General features: G+C 46.4%; 2 protein-coding genes across 5 annotated transcripts; both read left to right on the forward strand.

Annotated features, from left to right (window-relative positions):
- Positions 1–5,089: 5,089 nt before the first annotated feature.
- LOC109746838 (dihydroneopterin aldolase 2) lies at positions 5,090–6,093 on the forward strand. Its single transcript, XM_020305943.4, has 2 exons — positions 5,090–5,577; positions 5,732–6,093. Exons 1-2 carry the CDS (start codon positions 5,357–5,359, stop codon positions 5,922–5,924), a joined length of 414 nt encoding a protein of 137 aa, XP_020161532.1. The 5' UTR covers positions 5,090–5,356; the 3' UTR covers positions 5,925–6,093.
- Positions 6,094–11,867: 5,774 nt separating this feature from the next.
- LOC109746836 (probable protein S-acyltransferase 19) lies at positions 11,868–16,446 on the forward strand. 4 transcript variants are annotated; one of them, XM_020305942.4, is made up of 10 exons: positions 11,868–12,251; positions 13,075–13,188; positions 13,285–13,435; positions 13,523–13,683; positions 14,185–14,253; positions 14,327–14,398; positions 14,516–14,641; positions 14,805–14,885; positions 14,975–15,169; positions 15,309–16,446. In XM_020305942.4, exons 1-10 carry the CDS (start codon positions 12,201–12,203, stop codon positions 16,164–16,166), a joined length of 1,878 nt encoding a protein of 625 aa, XP_020161531.1. In that variant the 5' UTR covers positions 11,868–12,200; the 3' UTR covers positions 16,167–16,446. The 4 variants fall into 4 exon arrangements, with proteins under 4 accessions (XP_020161531.1, XP_020161530.1, XP_040252514.1 ...); XM_040396580.3 differs by having other exon boundaries at positions 11,952–12,032; positions 12,118–12,251; positions 13,285–13,683; XM_020305941.4 differs by having other exon boundaries at positions 13,285–13,683.
- Positions 16,447–16,842: the final 396 nt, after the last annotated feature.

The following is a 16,842-nucleotide window of genomic DNA, read 5'->3' on the forward strand; positions in this document are numbered from 1 at the left end:
GTGGTGTGTTTGCTGGGATCCAATGAACTTTGAGTTTATGATTAGATCTATTTTATCGATGGAATTTATTTGTGTTTTGATCTCTTACATGCATGATTGCTTATAGCCTGGTATTTCTTCTTTAAATCTTTGGTTTAGTTAGGCCAACTAGAACGATTTTTCTTGCCATGGGAAGAGGTGCTTTGTGATGGGTTTGATCTTACGATGCTCAATCCCAGTGACAGAAGGGGACATGACACGTATGTATCGTTGCTATTAAGGATAACAAGATGGGGTCTATTCCTCCATGAATAGATCTTGTCTATATCATTTCATCGTTCTTATTGCATTACTCCGTTTCTCCATGAACTTAATACACTAGATGCATGCGGGATAGCGGTCGATGTGTGGAGTAATAGTAGTAGATGCAGGCAGGAGTCGGTCTACTAATCTTAGACGTGATGCCTATATAATGATCATTGCCTGGATATCGTCATAATTATTTGAAGTTCTATCAATTTCCCAACCGTATTTTGTTTACCCGCCGTATGCTATTTTTCTCGAGAGAAGCCACTAGTGAAATCTACAGCCCCCGGGTCTATTCTTTATCATATTTGCCTTTGAGATCTATTTTTATTTGCTTTTATTTTCAGATCTATTAATCCAAAAACCCAAAAATACCTTGCTGCAAGTATTTGTTCTTTGTGTGCAGGTACCGTTTACATAGTGTTGCGTGGTTCTCCTACTAGTTCGATAACCTTGGTCTCATCACCAAGGGAATACCTACTGTAGCTATGCTGCATCATCCCTTCCTCTTTGGGGAAATATCGACGTAGTTCAAGCCGCATCAATGACAAGTGAGACGAGCGCGACCTCTAAGTGTCTATGCGCGCTACCGGCAATGGCGCCCTCGAGCTTGGGCATGAACTGCTCTTGCTAGGCTGCCATGATTCTATTCATCTCCACGTACGACTCCAGGCCTCCTTGCGGTTGTGGTCCTCACCCTCCGACCTCTTTCATCACCATGAAGCAAATTGCCGATGCACCGTTGTCCAGCACTGATGAGAAGGGCGGCCCGTGTCGAGACAACCAAGGTGAGTGCCCACTATACGCTTCTCGTCGGCTTTGTATTCATCAGGATTGGCTTCTTGTGCGGCTGTCCGGGTTGGGTGGTATGCAAGTCAGGCTCGTCGGTATGGTGAACGACAATCTAGAGAGGAATACAGACGTGTCCTTCACCGTCGACAATGACACTGGCCGCATCAATTTCATCAGATGGTGACCGCGAGCATATTCTTTCCCGTACGCCAAACTAAACTGCTAGCCCGCCTAGCCCTCGCCGCCCGTGTGACGACCACCTCCCCACCCTCCACACTCGACCTCGCCTTGCACCTCGCATTGCTTACCACAGAGACGCCTTCTATGAGCCCGAGGTCTGCTCTCTGCTGCACCTTCATCTACCGCCTTGCGTCCCTGCTCGACCTCGGCTGCCGCTGTCCGCCGGAGGGGCCATGGATGGAGTTGGGCGACGGTATTCAAGATGTTGCAAGGCGAATGGGTGGAGATGACTCCAGCCTCGAGGAAACTGGTGCAGGGCCTCCAGGGGACCCGACCCGAGGATGCGCCTGCACTACTCTGCTGCGACTTGACGGAGCGCCTCCGTCCGCTTCAACGTAAGGTACACCCTTTTGCCTCCCTGTAGCCCCTGAATTAATTCCATGCCAAACACATACAGTCATCCGCATCAAAATGTACACAACCATACAACCGACGATTGTGGTGTTCAGGTTTAGGTTGATGAAAGGATCGAGAAGAGGGGTCTAGAGGGGGGGTGATTAGACCCTCAACAAGTAAAAGTGGCAGTTTTTAAGTTCTTCAAGTTGAGGTGGAGTTTTAGTACAAGTTTAAGTATTCACAATACATTTCAAGCAAGAATGGCAAGAGTATGAGCAGCGGAAAGAGTAAAAGCATGCTAATTGCAAGAATGTAAAGGGATGGGATTGGAGTGTGCAACCGCAATAAAGACACAGAGATTTTTGCGTGGTCCCGATAGGTGGTGCTATCATATGTCCACGTTGATGGAGACTTCAACCCACGTAGGGTAACGGTTGCGCGAGTCCACGGAGGGCTCCACCCATGAAGGGTCCATGAAGAAGCAACCTTGTCTATCTCACCATGGCCAAAGCCCACGAAGGACTTGCCGCACTTGGGTAGATCTTCACGAAGTAGGCGATCTCCTTGCCCTTACAAACTTCTTGGTTCAACTCCACAATCTTATCGCAGGCTCCTAATCGACACCTAACCAATCTAGGAGACACCACTCTCCAAAAGGTAATAGATGTTTTGTTGATGATGAACTCCTTGCTCTTGTGCTTCCAATGATAGTCTCCCCAACACTCAACTCTCTCTCACGGATTTGGATTTGGTGGAAAAATGATTTGAGTGGAAAGCAACTTGGGGAAGGCTAGAAATCAAGATTCTTGTGGTTGTATTGGAATATCTTGATCTCAACACATGAGTAGGTGGTTCTTTCTCAGAAAATGTAGGCTGGAAGTGTAGGCATGTTCTGATGGCTCTCTCACATATGGAGAAGGGGGCGGAGGGGTATATATAGCCTCCGCACAAAATCCAACCGTTACACACATTTGACCCAACTAGGTCAGACCGAATAGAAGAACTCGGTGAGACCGATTCAATTCAAAATGTGAACGTTAGGAATCTCAGTGGGACCGACTGGACCAAGCCGGTGGGACCGATGTGCTAGGGTTAGGGTAAACATCAACTCGGTGGCACCGATTGCATCAACTCGGTTAGACCAAAGTGAAGCAATAAGGCAACAGAGAGGATGTCAAGCAAACTCGGTGGGACCGATTGCACATTTCGGTGAGACCGAAATAATGCAATAAGCAACAGAGAGCTTGCAAGGCCATCTCGGTGAGACCGAGATCCGTATCGGCGTGACAGAGGTGTTAGGGTTTTTGGCAGTGGCTATGTCAAATGAACTCGGTGGCGCCGGATAGAAGGTTTCGGTGGGGCCAAGTTTGACTTTGGGTTTTGGACATATTTGGAAATGAGAAAGTGGTTGAGGGCTTTGGAGCAATATCACTAAGCATTTTGAACAAGTAGACCATTAAGCAACACCTTATCCCCTTTTAATGGTATTGGCTTTCCTATGTATACAATGTGACCTTGGATCACTAAAATATAAATGAAGAGTCTTGAGCCTTTGCCAATATGTGTCCTTAGCATTTTTAGGAGTCCACATCTCTAGTCCATGCCATGCCATTCATTGAACTTGTCTGAAATACACTAGATAAAAACGTTAGTCCAACAAGAGATATGTTGACATTAGTTACCAAAATCACTCAGGGAGCACTTGTGCTTTCAGCTGACCTTCATAGTAGGGAGGGGAATCTACGTATAATATATCTTCATAGTATATTACCATATAGTCTCTACATAAGCACAAGCCAGATGCAAGTCTTTGTAACCTGGTGCATCGATGTAGTTGTTATGACAGATACGATGGTGTACTGACCTCACCAAGCCTGCTGCTCATAGTGCTGAATTTTGCACTCCATGTTATTCCTTTCATAACGGTTATCTCTCTTCAACATGGATGCACATGATCTGTTTGTCATGTAAGGGCTATTCCCTTCTAATTGTATTTAATAACTGATCCAAGGTTCCTTTTTTTGTAGTAGCTTTTAATGTTGTCCCAACTCTCAATGCAACACAGAAGATGATTGAATTATATGATATTGTGCTTCCCCTTGAATAGGTTCATCTTCTGATAATGTAAATTTTGAAGGACAAACACATGACCATTAATTCGTGAAATGTAATTAAATTTGTTCACTAACGGATTGGCAAGATTTAGTTACATGGATATTGAATTTCTAAAATTCATGTTGCATGAAGATAGCAACTAATTCTTCACAATTTTAGAAATGTTTTACAAAATATTTTTGTTTCATCCACCACACAAGTAACTACTCGAGCCACATTTGAATTCACTCTAGCTAATCCACTCAGATTTGAAAGTAACTACACATGATGTGCAATCTGGGTATGCAGAATGTTCAGTATTTATTTTGAGTGCCCATATATTGAATATATGAAATGTCTTCATCTTCCTGCTACTAATCTGATATTACAAAATTCAAGGATCACAACTGTCAAGATATTTTTTCAAGGTTATTTGCATGCAAGATTGGGATCAACAATAGTCATTTATAATAATAGGCTTGCCTTTAGGGTACCATTTAGGTTATAACAAATCATGCCGACAACCTCTATCAATCTATTATCACACTTCCTGGACCCAGCCAACCCTAATTCATGGCAATCAACATTTCCTCCGGAGCAGAGCACAGACGTTGTCCTAAGAAGTAACTCGCAGAGAGTATCCCTCACATCCTGCTCAATGAGATTAGTTTTTTTTTAAGTTTTAAGCATTCTTGACGTGACTCGGTGACATGTGTGTCATGTAGCGGCCGAGCTCATCTCCTTGGAATTGTCATGTCCAAAGATGTTGTGACTAGGTGAATACCGCGGTCAATGTCTGCAAGCATGGGAAGGAGGATAAGCTAAGACACTGTGGTGCGGTATAGAAAGAGGCGTAGACACATGAAGAGGTGGGTATTGAGCAATACATTTTTGGGTTATGAGGGTGTGATTTTTTTCCCTCCCGTTGTAACGTACGACCGTGAAAATGAGAACGTATCCCCTTATCTCGCCAGCCGCTCTGTGGCCTTCCTCCGCCTGCTACGCCGCACGCCCACGCCTCCCATGACCGCTCCAGATCTGGCAAATTTGACAAATTTGACCTACGGACGAAATCAAATCACAAAATGAACTGTCCGTGAAACTATTTCACGCGGCTGACCTTTTTGTGTGACGCCCGACACGAAGGCGCCACACTACACTGTGCAACGCCTCACAGATAGGCGCTACACGGCCAGCGTCGCACCCGTGTGATCCGAAAATTACTAAGTCAGTGTGCAGCGCCTCAGAGCTAGGCGCCATACTATACCTAGGCGTTGCGCTAGTTTCACGGACAGTTAATTCTGTGATTTAATTTCGTCTATAGATCAAATTTGTCAAATTTGCCTCCAGATCTCAGGCACGCAGCAGATCGCCATCCCAAGTCGCCGACGCCCAAGCGGCTGCTCGTCCGTCCCGGATTTGCCCCTTCCCGCTATCTGAAATTGCAAAATCAGCGAGTTTCTACCGAACGCCTGGACCTCACCTGCAGGCCCCCGGATCCAGCCGCCCAAATCTCACCTAACCCTTCACTCATCCGCCTGCGCCAGCTCTAGAGAAGGAGGCGCCGGTGAGCGAACGATCGATCGAGTCCGTTAGGTGGGGAGCAGCCATGGCGGGGCACGGGGAGGAGGAGCCGCCAACGACGGGCGAGGTCGGCGGCGACAAGCTGATACTGCGGGGGCTGCAGTTCCACGGCTTCCACGGCGTGAAGCAGGAGGAGAAGACGCTCGGCCAGAAGTTCGTCATTGACGTCGACGCCTGGATGGACCTCGCCGCCGCCGGGGACTCCGACGACATTTCGCACACCGTCAGCTACAGCGACATCTACAGGTGCACTCCTCCGCCTCCACCCCGTCCCAGTGTGTGTCATCATGTTTTCGTGTAATTTAGCAAGCAGTGTAATCAGATTCATCTTGTCAGCACAGTGTACAGTAAGCTAATCCCTTCCTTTTGGCTTTCCTGATACCAAAGTGTCATCCTGCAGGATAGCCAAGAGTGTAGTAGAAGGTCCGTCGCGTAACCTTTTGGAGTCGGTGGCTCAATCGATTGTCAACACCACGCTGCTCAAGTTCCCTCAGATCTCTGCTGTTCGAGTGAAGGTCGGGAAACCTCATGTCGCGGTGCAAGGCGTCGTGGACTACTTGGGAGTGGAGATACTGAGGCACAGAAAAGCATGAGCAGAACTTCAGCATATGAGAAAGCCTGACCAAAATGCTCCCTCAGAATCGCAGTTGAGCTGATTTCCGTGTCTTGTCTACAATTATAAACGTGGTGTTGATTGTGGTCTTACTCTCGGCTGTTGCTGAAATTGCCGCAATCATGGAAAAAAAATTGATGGTGCTACTAGGTTTTGCGCAGACTGAAATAAAAGTCATCTTGCGAGTTGCGACGTGCATATAGGCTCTGAATACTTCAGAGAAAAGGCAGTCCATACATCATACATAACGCAAAACATTACCATATCGAGCTGAAACGAAAGGACAGAGACATGGCCGCTAAACAACAAGAACGGGAAAAGGGACCTAAGGCCATGTTTTGTCCTCGAACGCGGATCTGTATCGGCCCGTCAAGCAGGGGCGGAGCCAGAATTTTTTGCCATTGGGTTCACTCATCGACTTGTTATAACAATTTTGTACGAATAATTTAAGTGTAAATTCTAATTTATATCATCTTACAACAAGGGTTTAGCACCAAATCACAATATGCGCAATAGAAATACGAAATCACTTATCACATATTGTATTACATTAAAAATTGAAAGAGTGCGAGACATACCAGTTGGATGACATTGAATGAAATGGAGATCGTGTAGAAAAAAATCTTCAATATCACCATGGTTCTTTAATACTGCCACAATTACCAACTTGAGTTGTTGACAAAAATAATGTGCATAATAACGTGACTTATCTTGCAAAATATTTGCTTTCAGTTGAACTCACCACGCATGTTGCCTGCCTCATCATAATGTTAACCTCTAACCTGTTTTATGCTTAATCAAATATTAGTGCATATTTTTTGAAGATTAGCCTTGAGACAAATTCCAGATGTTTCCCTAACATGTTTGACTTCAACTAATCATTCAATGACAAATCCATGTTTGCTAAGGTATCTCACAAGAATTGTCATTTGCTCTTCGTCATACACGTCGGTAGCCTCATCGATCAACAAACTAAACACATTACCTCTTATTTGTTCAGTAATATGGTTCAAAATTATCTACATAGAAGATAAATAACTCATAGGGAACATCTTTAACTCGTAAGAAAACATAAATAGTAGGCAATAGAATGTCATGACGATTGTTGAAGTCATCTTTGTAAAATAATTCGCAATTTCCTTCATTAGACTAGCCAGGATTAAATCTGCGTTCATATCTCCAATATCCCTATGGGGATGAACATAATTAAGTGGTGGCATGTAAAGTCCCTTCATTAAAATATATGCACCTAACCTTATCTTGTTTCCTCTCGTATTTCTTGTGTACTCCAAAATTATCTTCCGATCAGCCAGATCGTAATGCTACTCATGGAAAGTAATGCTACTCATGGAAAGTAATTTCTCTTTGAATGGAAAGTCTACAAAAGACTTCTTACGGAGACATTTGATGAACTTTGACTACGTCTGATGGATGACCTTGCAGCACTAGCATCATCATCTGAATCTGATGAGCTATATTCTTTTGGGAAATAAAATTTGATTGCCTAGATCTATGAAAGTACGTGGAATCACCGAATAAGTAATTAGAAAACTATGGCTACCGGCTACGGTATACACAACAGAGAGGAGATGCAGGAGATGTGACGAACAGACACCTCGAATTTGGTCTAGGGGGGCTTGACGCCACGGACCTGCCCTTGTCGTCTCATCTCTATCGCTGGGGTGTCGATGCGAATGAGAGAATAAATCGCAAAGGAGCGAACAGAAAAGCAAAGGCCAGTGCTACAAATCATCCGGATGATAATACAGAAACGTAAACCGCCTCGCCAGCCATTAGATTGCCCGACGCGTAGCTGTTGGATCGGGTCAACGCAGAAAACGCACGCAACCGCTCGCCCTCAAATCCAGCCACGCCTCCTCTGCAGCGATGATGCTCGCCATCAATCCCACCTCACCATGGTGACTGCGCCAGCGACATCACACCACCGGAGCCATCGGCAGAGCTCCAACGCAGCAGCACCGGAGCCACCGGCGGAGCACCAACGCAGCAACACCGGAGCCGATGGAAAACAAAGCTTCAATGGAACACCTACGACCCCCGGGGAAGCTCCACTGCAGCTCCATGGCAGCACGGTGGCGCGAAAAAAAGCTCCACGCTGCACCGTCGGCATCCCGGCGAAGCTCCATTGCAACCGTGACGGAGCTCCATTGCAGACGACGCTCTCCATTGCAGCCACCGGCGCGCGGTGTTCCGGCGAAGCTCCGTTGCAGCCCCAGCCGCGGCGGGGCTCCATTGCAGCACTGCCCGCTGCATCGCAGTTCCTGGCTTACCGGTGAAGCTCCATTGTGGCGCTGGTGAAGTTTCATCGCAGCTTCGGGTGCCGCCGGTGAAGCTCCATTGCACCTACCGGTCAAGCTTCCTTGCGGCGCCGAGCTCCGGGCCTCTGCGCAAACGCTGCATCGCAGCATCGCCACCGGCGAGCGGTCCACTGCAGCACCGCCGCACGCATGCTGCCGCGATGTCTGATGCCGCGAGAGGCCGAGAGCGACGGGGTGCTGCGATAAAGCTCGCGGCGGGCGACTTCTGATGCTGCGACGGAGCTACTGTGGCGGAGATGCGGCATGCGGTGCTCGCCGTCGTTCTCCGAGTAGATTGTAGACTGTAGCAGCGGTGGGATGGGGTCTGGGCGTGACGAACAGAGATGGAAAGGGGAAAAGAGAGGAAAGAGATGAGTGGAGGAGGAGATTGCGTGCGGGAAGAAGATAAGGCTAGACCAAGTGGTGACGGGTCCACAGGGACACGTGTCCACCACAGGACGCGGCTTGCGTTTCCTTAATTTCATCCGGTTGATAATAAACGTTTTCCAAAAGCAAAAGGTTGTGCGGCTGGCGGTTGCCGGCTGCCCTATACGCATGTGACGAACAGGCTGTAAGTCTGGCACCGAGGGAATTCACTTTGTGGGCTTTTGGGCTTCTCACCAAGCGTTGCTTCAAGTTGATGGGTTCAGCCCCTATTTTTTATTGGGTTCATGCAGACACTATACGTGTACGTATACACTTGGCCAGGATAAGTCGCTGGGTTCAGCTGAACCCAACGCTCATACGCTGGCTCCGCCCCTGCCGTCAAGCGATCCGAACGGCCATGTTCTGTCATCGAACATGGGCTTGTATCAGTCCCCCAAACCTGGACGCACTTTTTCACGTAAATTAGAAGCAAAAGTGAAGGGGGGCTATGCGGGAGTCCGCACAGTAGCCACGTAGGACTTTGAAATCCCCGGACCATTAAATCCCCCACACCGGTCTCATTTTCTTCCATCCGTCCCTTCTCCTTCTTGCTTTGCATCCGCACCCTCCTCCTCTATCTCCGGCCGCCACACAGGCATTGTCGGACCTCCGTAACCAGCACCGATGCGCCCGCTCACCTTTCACGACGGCGTCGACTACCTAGGACCCGCCCATAGCCAGGTACACTCTGCCCTTGTCGACGACGTCCACGGCAGACACCATGCCCAACAGGTGTTCGATCAAAATGTCATTGGGCTTATTTTTGAACGCCATGTCGTTTTTTAGAGTACGAAGGATGTCGAGGTACTCGATCATGGAGGATGAGTTGTTGTGTGATGCGGTGGTTGGCCGCATCCACGGATTTCGTTATCAAGAGCAGAAGGGGGCTCTTCTGGCAGTGCGTGTATGATTCGTTTCACACACGAAAGCATATTACGCAGTGTGAGGTCATTATCGTATTGATGTTACGCCATCCAGACCACCGTCACCAAGTTTTGCGACACGGTTGCTCGGCTGGAGGCAAGGTGGCCATTGCGCGGTAGCATAGGAGATTGCATGTTTTGCTTCTTTTTGCTTAACTTATTGATTGAATCATTCATTCACTCAATGTTGATCTACACGTTGTGTAGACCGTACGCATTGCCATGATGTGCCACATGATTGAGGGACGGCTATTTACGTACATACACGGTTGGATTAAGCTAAAGGTGCAATATGCATGAGACGACATGATCCATTCATGAAAAACTTGTTGAACATCCGGTTAATCTTGTTGAATTTGAAATATTTGTTGTACTAGACTTATTTCTATGCTATATATGGATAATTTTTGCTATATTTTATCCGAACTTTGATGAGTTCTGTCAGGTTTGCATGAATTATGCCCGGTCTACTAAAATGCGGATTGAAATGTAAGCGGGTAGTGTTGGATGGCCGGCTCTCGCACCCGTGTCCGCGGGCTGCCCCCTGTCCGCTGACGGACACGGGAGCAAATTTGCGGGTAAGCGTTGGAGATTCCCTAGTACTAATCGATCCTCAGGTTTATGGCTACCTTCTTTTTTGAGTAACAGATTTATGGCTACCTCAGATCAAACAAATCCTTTCCCAGAAACCAAGCAAAATGGGCCAAAAAAGGCCCAACTCTATAAACAAAGAAAACAAGCATTAAAAATCTAAAAGAAATTTGCATTCAATTAAATTTAAAAACAAAACAAGAAATGCCCTTTCTTTTATAATAAAAATGCTAGAATTCCTGCTACATGAGAATATAAACAACCAGTTAGCGGGTGTGTCCTTGAATAAAAAGTTTAATGAAATTTAAAAATATTGAAAGGCGGAGGCGGATACACGGCGGCTGCAGGCAAGCGTGGCACCGTGGCCCAGGACATATGTCGCAGTGGCTGGCCCAACTTCCTCAACGGCTGCCCAGATGCGATGATAACGACGACGAGGCGGTGAGAGACGGTCGGAGTGGCCTTGGAGGCCATGCTTACAAGGTCACCGTCCACAATTTAGTTTAATTCCGAGTAGTTTAGGTGTGATATTTATCAAGCAGTTAAAGTTGGTCAAATTTGCATGTAATATACCGAACTAGTCTAAATTTTGTCAAATTTGCGTGTTTGGAATGTTTGAACTAAAGAAATTTTTAGGGACATCGTTGGATGACCAGAGCCTCTCCAGATGTTTGTTCATTTAGTGATCCGCGTTGCGTATGCCTTAGGTCATTCCGCAAAAGAAAAAGAAAAAAAAAGCCTTAGGTCGTAACACCGGGAAAAGAGTGAGTCGAGTTCTCAGATCATGTGTTGTTGTCGCTACCGAGAGAATATTTGGGTTGAAAGCACGGGAGGCTTGTTAAAAGCCAAAACCATAAGAATAAGAGTTGAAGAGGAGAAAAGGACGAGAAAGAAGAGGACGAAGATGAAGATGGACCAAGAGAGCACCCGCCGGGAGAGAGTGGTTCGTACACTTGTAAATGTGATGAAAGGCATCATTACTGATCAATAACGCCTGGCAATCATTTCCTCCGCACTTAGTTGCTCCTTCTGCCAAAAAACAAACAAACGAGGCGATCATTTTACACCCCATGCATCGAAGGATCGGATTGTTTGATTAATTCCGTGCATGCTTTGGGGTCAAGCAACGTTACCAAATTCGCGCGGCCCGTTTATTCACGCCATATCATATACACTATGTGCCCAGTACTGCACCACGTGGCAGTATACAGGATCAAATGCGGCAAATAAATCCAACCTATATTTGCTCAGTCTGTCCGTTTCCGGAGGAAAACACCTGCGAAATATCAACGCGGCACCTACTCCTGTCTACACGAAGTATCTGCGCATTCAGTAGGAGTAACAGCTAGCGTAGTATACTCGTGAAATAGTACTAATGCAAAGCAGAGTGAGACGAGGAGGGAAAAAGAAAAAGAAAAAGAAAGGTGCAAAGCTCTCTGCCGCACAACTTGGGTTCCGAGATGAGATGGGACTGAAACTCTCCTTCTCCTTTGACGACGGTGGGAAGATATGTGGTGCTTCGGGAGCTTCTCAGCCGTTGGATCTAAAATTCAAAGGTCAAGAAAAGAGCTTGCGCATTTATTTAAAAAAACACCCCTAAAAGTTCGTTATTACAACCAGATTCAGCGTATTCCTATATGACCGTCAGATTATAGATCCAACGGCAACCTGGGTGCTCCCGTAGCACCCGATATTTTCCCCTCCTTTGACTTGTCTTCCCCATCTCTCTGCGGGCCAGCTAACCAACACCGAGAAAGCAGCGGAAATCAAGCCCGGTAAAAGATAATCACCAGGAAACGAGGAAGGAAAGAAGGAGAGCAGAGAGAGTGTGTGAGTGAGGTTCCTTCTTCTCCGAATCTTTTTCTTTACTAAAAAGCCAGGAGTAGTATACTAAACAAGAAAGAGAAATCTCCAGCCTTGTTTTCTTCCTCTCCGTCTGCGTCCTCGGGAAGAAACTAGGGTAGGGTAGGAGGAAAAGCGGAGAGAGGGGACGGGGCCATGCCCATGGTGAGGAAGCATGGATGGCAACTCCCAGCACACACATTCCAGGTCAGAATTCCATCTTCTTTCTTGCTCTGCTCAAAGACGCGCCCGCCCGTCTACACTTCCCTTCCCTAGTTCCTTTGCAATGCAAGCGCCGCCAGAAAGTTGCGGCCTTCGCTTCGGATCAGTTGCCAGAATTCTGTCAGCACTTCGTCCCTTCTTTTGTCTCCATAGTAGTAGTACTATTAATTCAATTGGGCCTCGATCTCTAGGGCGTAATGCTCGCGTGCTCCTGTTTTTTTTTAGCAAAAAGCCAGGGGTTGTATCAACTGTTTCAGCTCTGGGCCAATTTTGTGTACTTCAAAAACATGGCAAGATTTGGGCCAACTATCTAGGGCAGGCTGCTTTATAGTCCCTGATTCCTCTATCTATTTATATCTGGATGATCCCCCCTTTCCAATTATGGATTGATTTCTAACGTAGAATTCAATTCAACTTGTTTGGTTCATTCACATTGGTTAGTTCGGGGAATATACTGTTTCTTAATGAATTACTTCCAATTTTTCCGACATGCCATTCCCATGAAATCAAAACTGTGTGCTAAGTGTGATAAAAGAGGAGACACAACTTGCAGAGGCCAACTGTACCTGACTACCTGTAATGCCCTACAAAGACAAGGCCTTATTATGATGTCAGAAAGTAATACATTTATGCCATGCTGCATTTTTCAACTTCTGCTATCGATAGTCAGTCATATGCCTCTACTTGTTTTCTTACTCCAGCTTTTTTCGTCCTGAACTGATAGAAAATTCAAACGTGTCTCAATGCTGCCAACTTTCATACTTATGAACAGGGGAATGACTGAGTTCTTAATCTCTCGTTTTAACAGATCGTCGCAATTACTGTTTTCTTCCTTCTGGTGGTTGCATTTTATGCCTTCTTTGCACCGTTTTTGGGAAAGCAAATCCTTGAGTATGTCGCAGTCGGTATCTACACTCCTGTGGTAAGCCTACCAATGCACCTATATTGTATTTCTTTCAAGGATTCTTACTTGTGCTCTGCATTTATCGTTTTCTCCTTCTCGCGGCAACTCCATCAGGCATTCGCTGTCTTCATCCTTTATATCCGGTGCACTAGTATAAACCCTGCAGATCCTGGGATCATGTCAAAGTTTGACGATGGCCATGTCAATGCACCAGAAAGTAATACTGGCTTGCAGGGCACCAATATGCCTGCAAAAACTGGCATTGGTACTGGAACCAACTCCCCAACATCTACTTGTAGAAGCTCTCTAGATGGGCGTACTAACCATGGAGGTTTGGCTGCTGGAGATACAGATATAAATATAAGAATGCAACCACTAAAAAGAAGATCAGGGTGCTACTTCGGAGGCTTTATTTGTGCTTTCTTTGTTAAGGAGGATTGCAGGAAGTCTGATGATTCAGAGAATCAAGTTGATGCAGAAGATGCACTGTTTTGCACATTATGTAATGCTGAGGTACACTCCCCAACATATATGTGGATATTTAAGTTTGAACTGTTTGATTGCTCTTGTCTTGGATTAAGGGTATGTTTGATTTGTGTCCAAAACCAACCCTGCCAATTTTTGTCATGGAATATATATATATTTTGTCCTTGTTTGGATGGTTGCCAAGTTTTTGGCATGCCCATGCCAACCTGCCCTCTCTAGCTCATTTTTCTTGCCAACATTGGCCAAATCATGGGCAAGCAAAACCTTGGCCAAAGTTCTGCCTAGTCAAAAATTTGGTAGGGTGTACTTTGGCTCAAAACCAAACATACCCTTAGTCAACAGGTCCTATCTGTTTTAGCTGCTGCACTGACTTTGCTAGAAGTGAAAAACTGAAAACTTGTGATGCCGGATCTTGCTAACTTGCACACAAAAACAGACCAGATGGGCTTGGTTTATTTCTAAGAAATAGCGAGAAACTTGGCTGCAGTATACAGTAGATGTTGCTAATCTTCAAAGAGATCGTTTCAGGTTCGCAAATTCAGTAAACATTGCAGAAGTTGTGACAAGTGTGTGGATGGATTTGATCATCACTGCCGGGTATTTGCTACAAAAAGACCATATTTTCTTCAGTTCTAATTTGCATACCTGATTTCTTTTGCATCTACTGCAGTGGCTAAATAACTGTGTTGGACGCAAGAACTATTTCACATTTTTTGCTCTGATGACTACTAGTCTCCTCTGGGTCCGTAAAGTGCCTTACCCATTACCTATTTTTCACAGTAAATACGGTTTTAACATCACATAATAATTTATTCATCTGCTTGCTAGCTAAATCTATTTATGATCTCCTGTATGACAGCTTGCTATTGAAGTTGGAGTAGGCATTGCTGTTCTTGTTATGTGCTTCGCCAACACGAATGCAGAAAAAATTATTCAAGACAAGCTTGGGAATGGATTAACTCGTCTTCCGTTTGCAACTATCGTAGTAAGTTGTCATTCTTTATTGCTGTAGGTATTAAATATGGGAGGCCATGATTAGACGCCTAGAACTGTATAGCTCTGAAAGAATTGGTCCAGTGTGTTCCTCTTTTCATCTTTTTTTTGGGGGGCTAGAACTGTATACTGAAATGTGTATTTCTGGTGTGCAGGGAATATTTACTCTTCTTTCTCTAGTTGCCTGCGTACCTTTGGGAGAACTCTTCTTCTTCCACATGCTATTGATCAGAAAGGTTGTCTCACAATTCCCACCGAGTGTAGCATGTATTTAAAGGTCTAGTTGTTTGATTGAATTGTTACATTCATGGTCTGCCTGCATCAGGGGATCACCACTTATGAATACGTTGTTGCAATGAGAGCTATGAGTGAAGTGCCTCAAGATGAGGAGGAAGATGAGAGAGCAAACATTATTTACTCCCCAACAAATTCAGCAACTAGTGGGTTCAGCGGCGGAAGTTCACTTGGTCTTCACTACAAGGGTGCATGGTGCACACCTCCAAGGATTTTTGTCGATCAGGTAATATTGGTGAATTTTGAGCTTGCTAAATAGTCCGATATTATTATATCTTGGAGGGTTCAGTAAGAAACTGCGCAAAAATAATAATTTGGAGGCATTATTACTGAGTTTTGCCATATTGTTGCCAACTATGACACAGGATGAAGTTATCCCACATTTGGAGCGTGGCATGGCACCATCTACCGTCGACCCTGATGCCACTGGACATGCTGAAAGGCCAAACAAAGCCAAGAGGCAAGTCAAAATCAGTGCCTGGAAACTTGCAAAGCTGGACGGCAATGAGGCGATGAAAGCTGCTGCAAGAGCTCGGGCATCATCCTCCGTCCTCCGGCCCGTAGGTGCGCGCGGCCCTGGCTCCACTGGCAACTCGCATCCTCAGAGTATCGCGAGCCAGGATGACTACGAGACCGGCACGCAGAGTGCTAGCAGTTTGAGCAGCCCGGTCCACATCCACAAGCTTGCACCTCGCACCCAGATGAATGTGCCGCCGCCTCGACCGCCGGAGGGGCCTGGTTTTCCAACCACGCAGGCAACAACCAACCCAATAATGTTCCGGTCGGCAACATCCTACGCTCGCGAGAACCGTAGAGCGTCGGTTGTTTGGGATCAAGATGCTGGTCGGTATGTGTCTGTGGCATCCGCACCTGCAAGACCAGTGGGAGCTGCTGCTGGTTCTTCTACTAGAGCGCCACGTTTCTTGGAAAACCCAAGTGGTGGCAGAAATCTTGCGCCAATGAGTGCCGCTTCCTCGGCATTACCATCTGGACAGCCATCTGAGAGACTGGCCTACTCTGGACAGTCGATATTCTTGGGCGGGCCGGTTCTGGGTGCTGCTGCTGAATCTCGAACGAATGAGGCCAACACAAGAGCACGGCCGGATGACAGTGGGGAGCTCAACGCCGATCAGCACCATGCAAGGGGGAGTGGGGAGAGGGGGCCAACGGCCGAGTCTTTCCCGGCGGGAACATTTCAAAAGAAACCACCATTCAACAGGTGAAGCGCAAAGAAACGATTACGGATGACAGCGAACCGTCCTGCCAGATCATAGCTGCGCCATGAGGACATGCCAAGATATGTGAGCAATCACAGGTCCAGTGACTGCAGCTGCAAGCCTAGAAGAATCTGCTGTCCATCTTTGGAGTATGAAAGGGGGATCATTTACTGTCAAGTCATGCATCTGAATTGAACATAACATTTCTTTCTCAGAAGACCCAGTGACATATGAAACCGAAATCGGGAAACAAAAGCAGAACAGCCAGTTGGCTTCGGTGTAACAATTTTTGTTCCCTCGTTGTGGTGCTTGGGAGTAGCTTCGTTTAACAGGAAATTAAAACATATCATGATATTTAAGAGCTTCTCCAAGGGAGGCCCCCAAAATTGGACCCATATGCCCAAGCGGACAGCCTGTCTTCCAACAGGCCTCCCCAAGCTGCCCCATTTGTCTGGGCAGTCCGTACCGCCCCAAACCCAGCCCATATGTCGGGTGAAAATGGGGCCGTCCAGACATGCCCGGAATGTTATGACCCACCACCGGCCCTAGAAAATCATTTCCCCGGCGCAGACAAATCCTAACCCAAGCCACTCTTACTCTCACTCTCACCTCTCATTTCCCCTCCGTTCTGGTCGCATCCTCTCTGTCCATCCCCATCTGTATCTTATAGTGCAAGATGATG

Source organism: Aegilops tauschii, chromosome 7, assembly GCF_002575655.3.
Source record: "Aegilops tauschii subsp. strangulata cultivar AL8/78 chromosome 7, Aet v6.0, whole genome shotgun sequence".
Taxonomy (NCBI): Eukaryota; Viridiplantae; Streptophyta; class Magnoliopsida; order Poales; family Poaceae; genus Aegilops; species Aegilops tauschii.

What these genes read in the sequence shown, in the direction of transcription:
- LOC109746838 (XM_020305943.4), top strand. Translation starts at nt 5,357, where the DNA reads ATGGCGGGGCACGGGGAGGAGGAGCCGCCAACGACGGGCGAGGTCGGC. An exon ending in AGCTACAGCGACATCTACAG is followed by an intron (nt 5,578 to 5,731) that starts GTGCACTCCTCC and finishes GTCATCCTGCAG; the next exon opens with GATAGCCAAGAGTGTAGTAG.
- LOC109746836 (XM_020305941.4), top strand. Translation starts at nt 12,201, where the DNA reads ATGCCCATGGTGAGGAAGCATGGATGGCAACTCCCAGCACACACATTC. An exon ending in GATTTGATCATCACTGCCGG is followed by an intron (nt 14,254 to 14,326) that starts GTATTTGCTACA and finishes CATCTACTGCAG; the next exon opens with TGGCTAAATAACTGTGTTGG. An exon ending in TTCCGTTTGCAACTATCGTA is followed by an intron (nt 14,642 to 14,804) that starts GTAAGTTGTCAT and finishes TCTGGTGTGCAG; the next exon opens with GGAATATTTACTCTTCTTTC.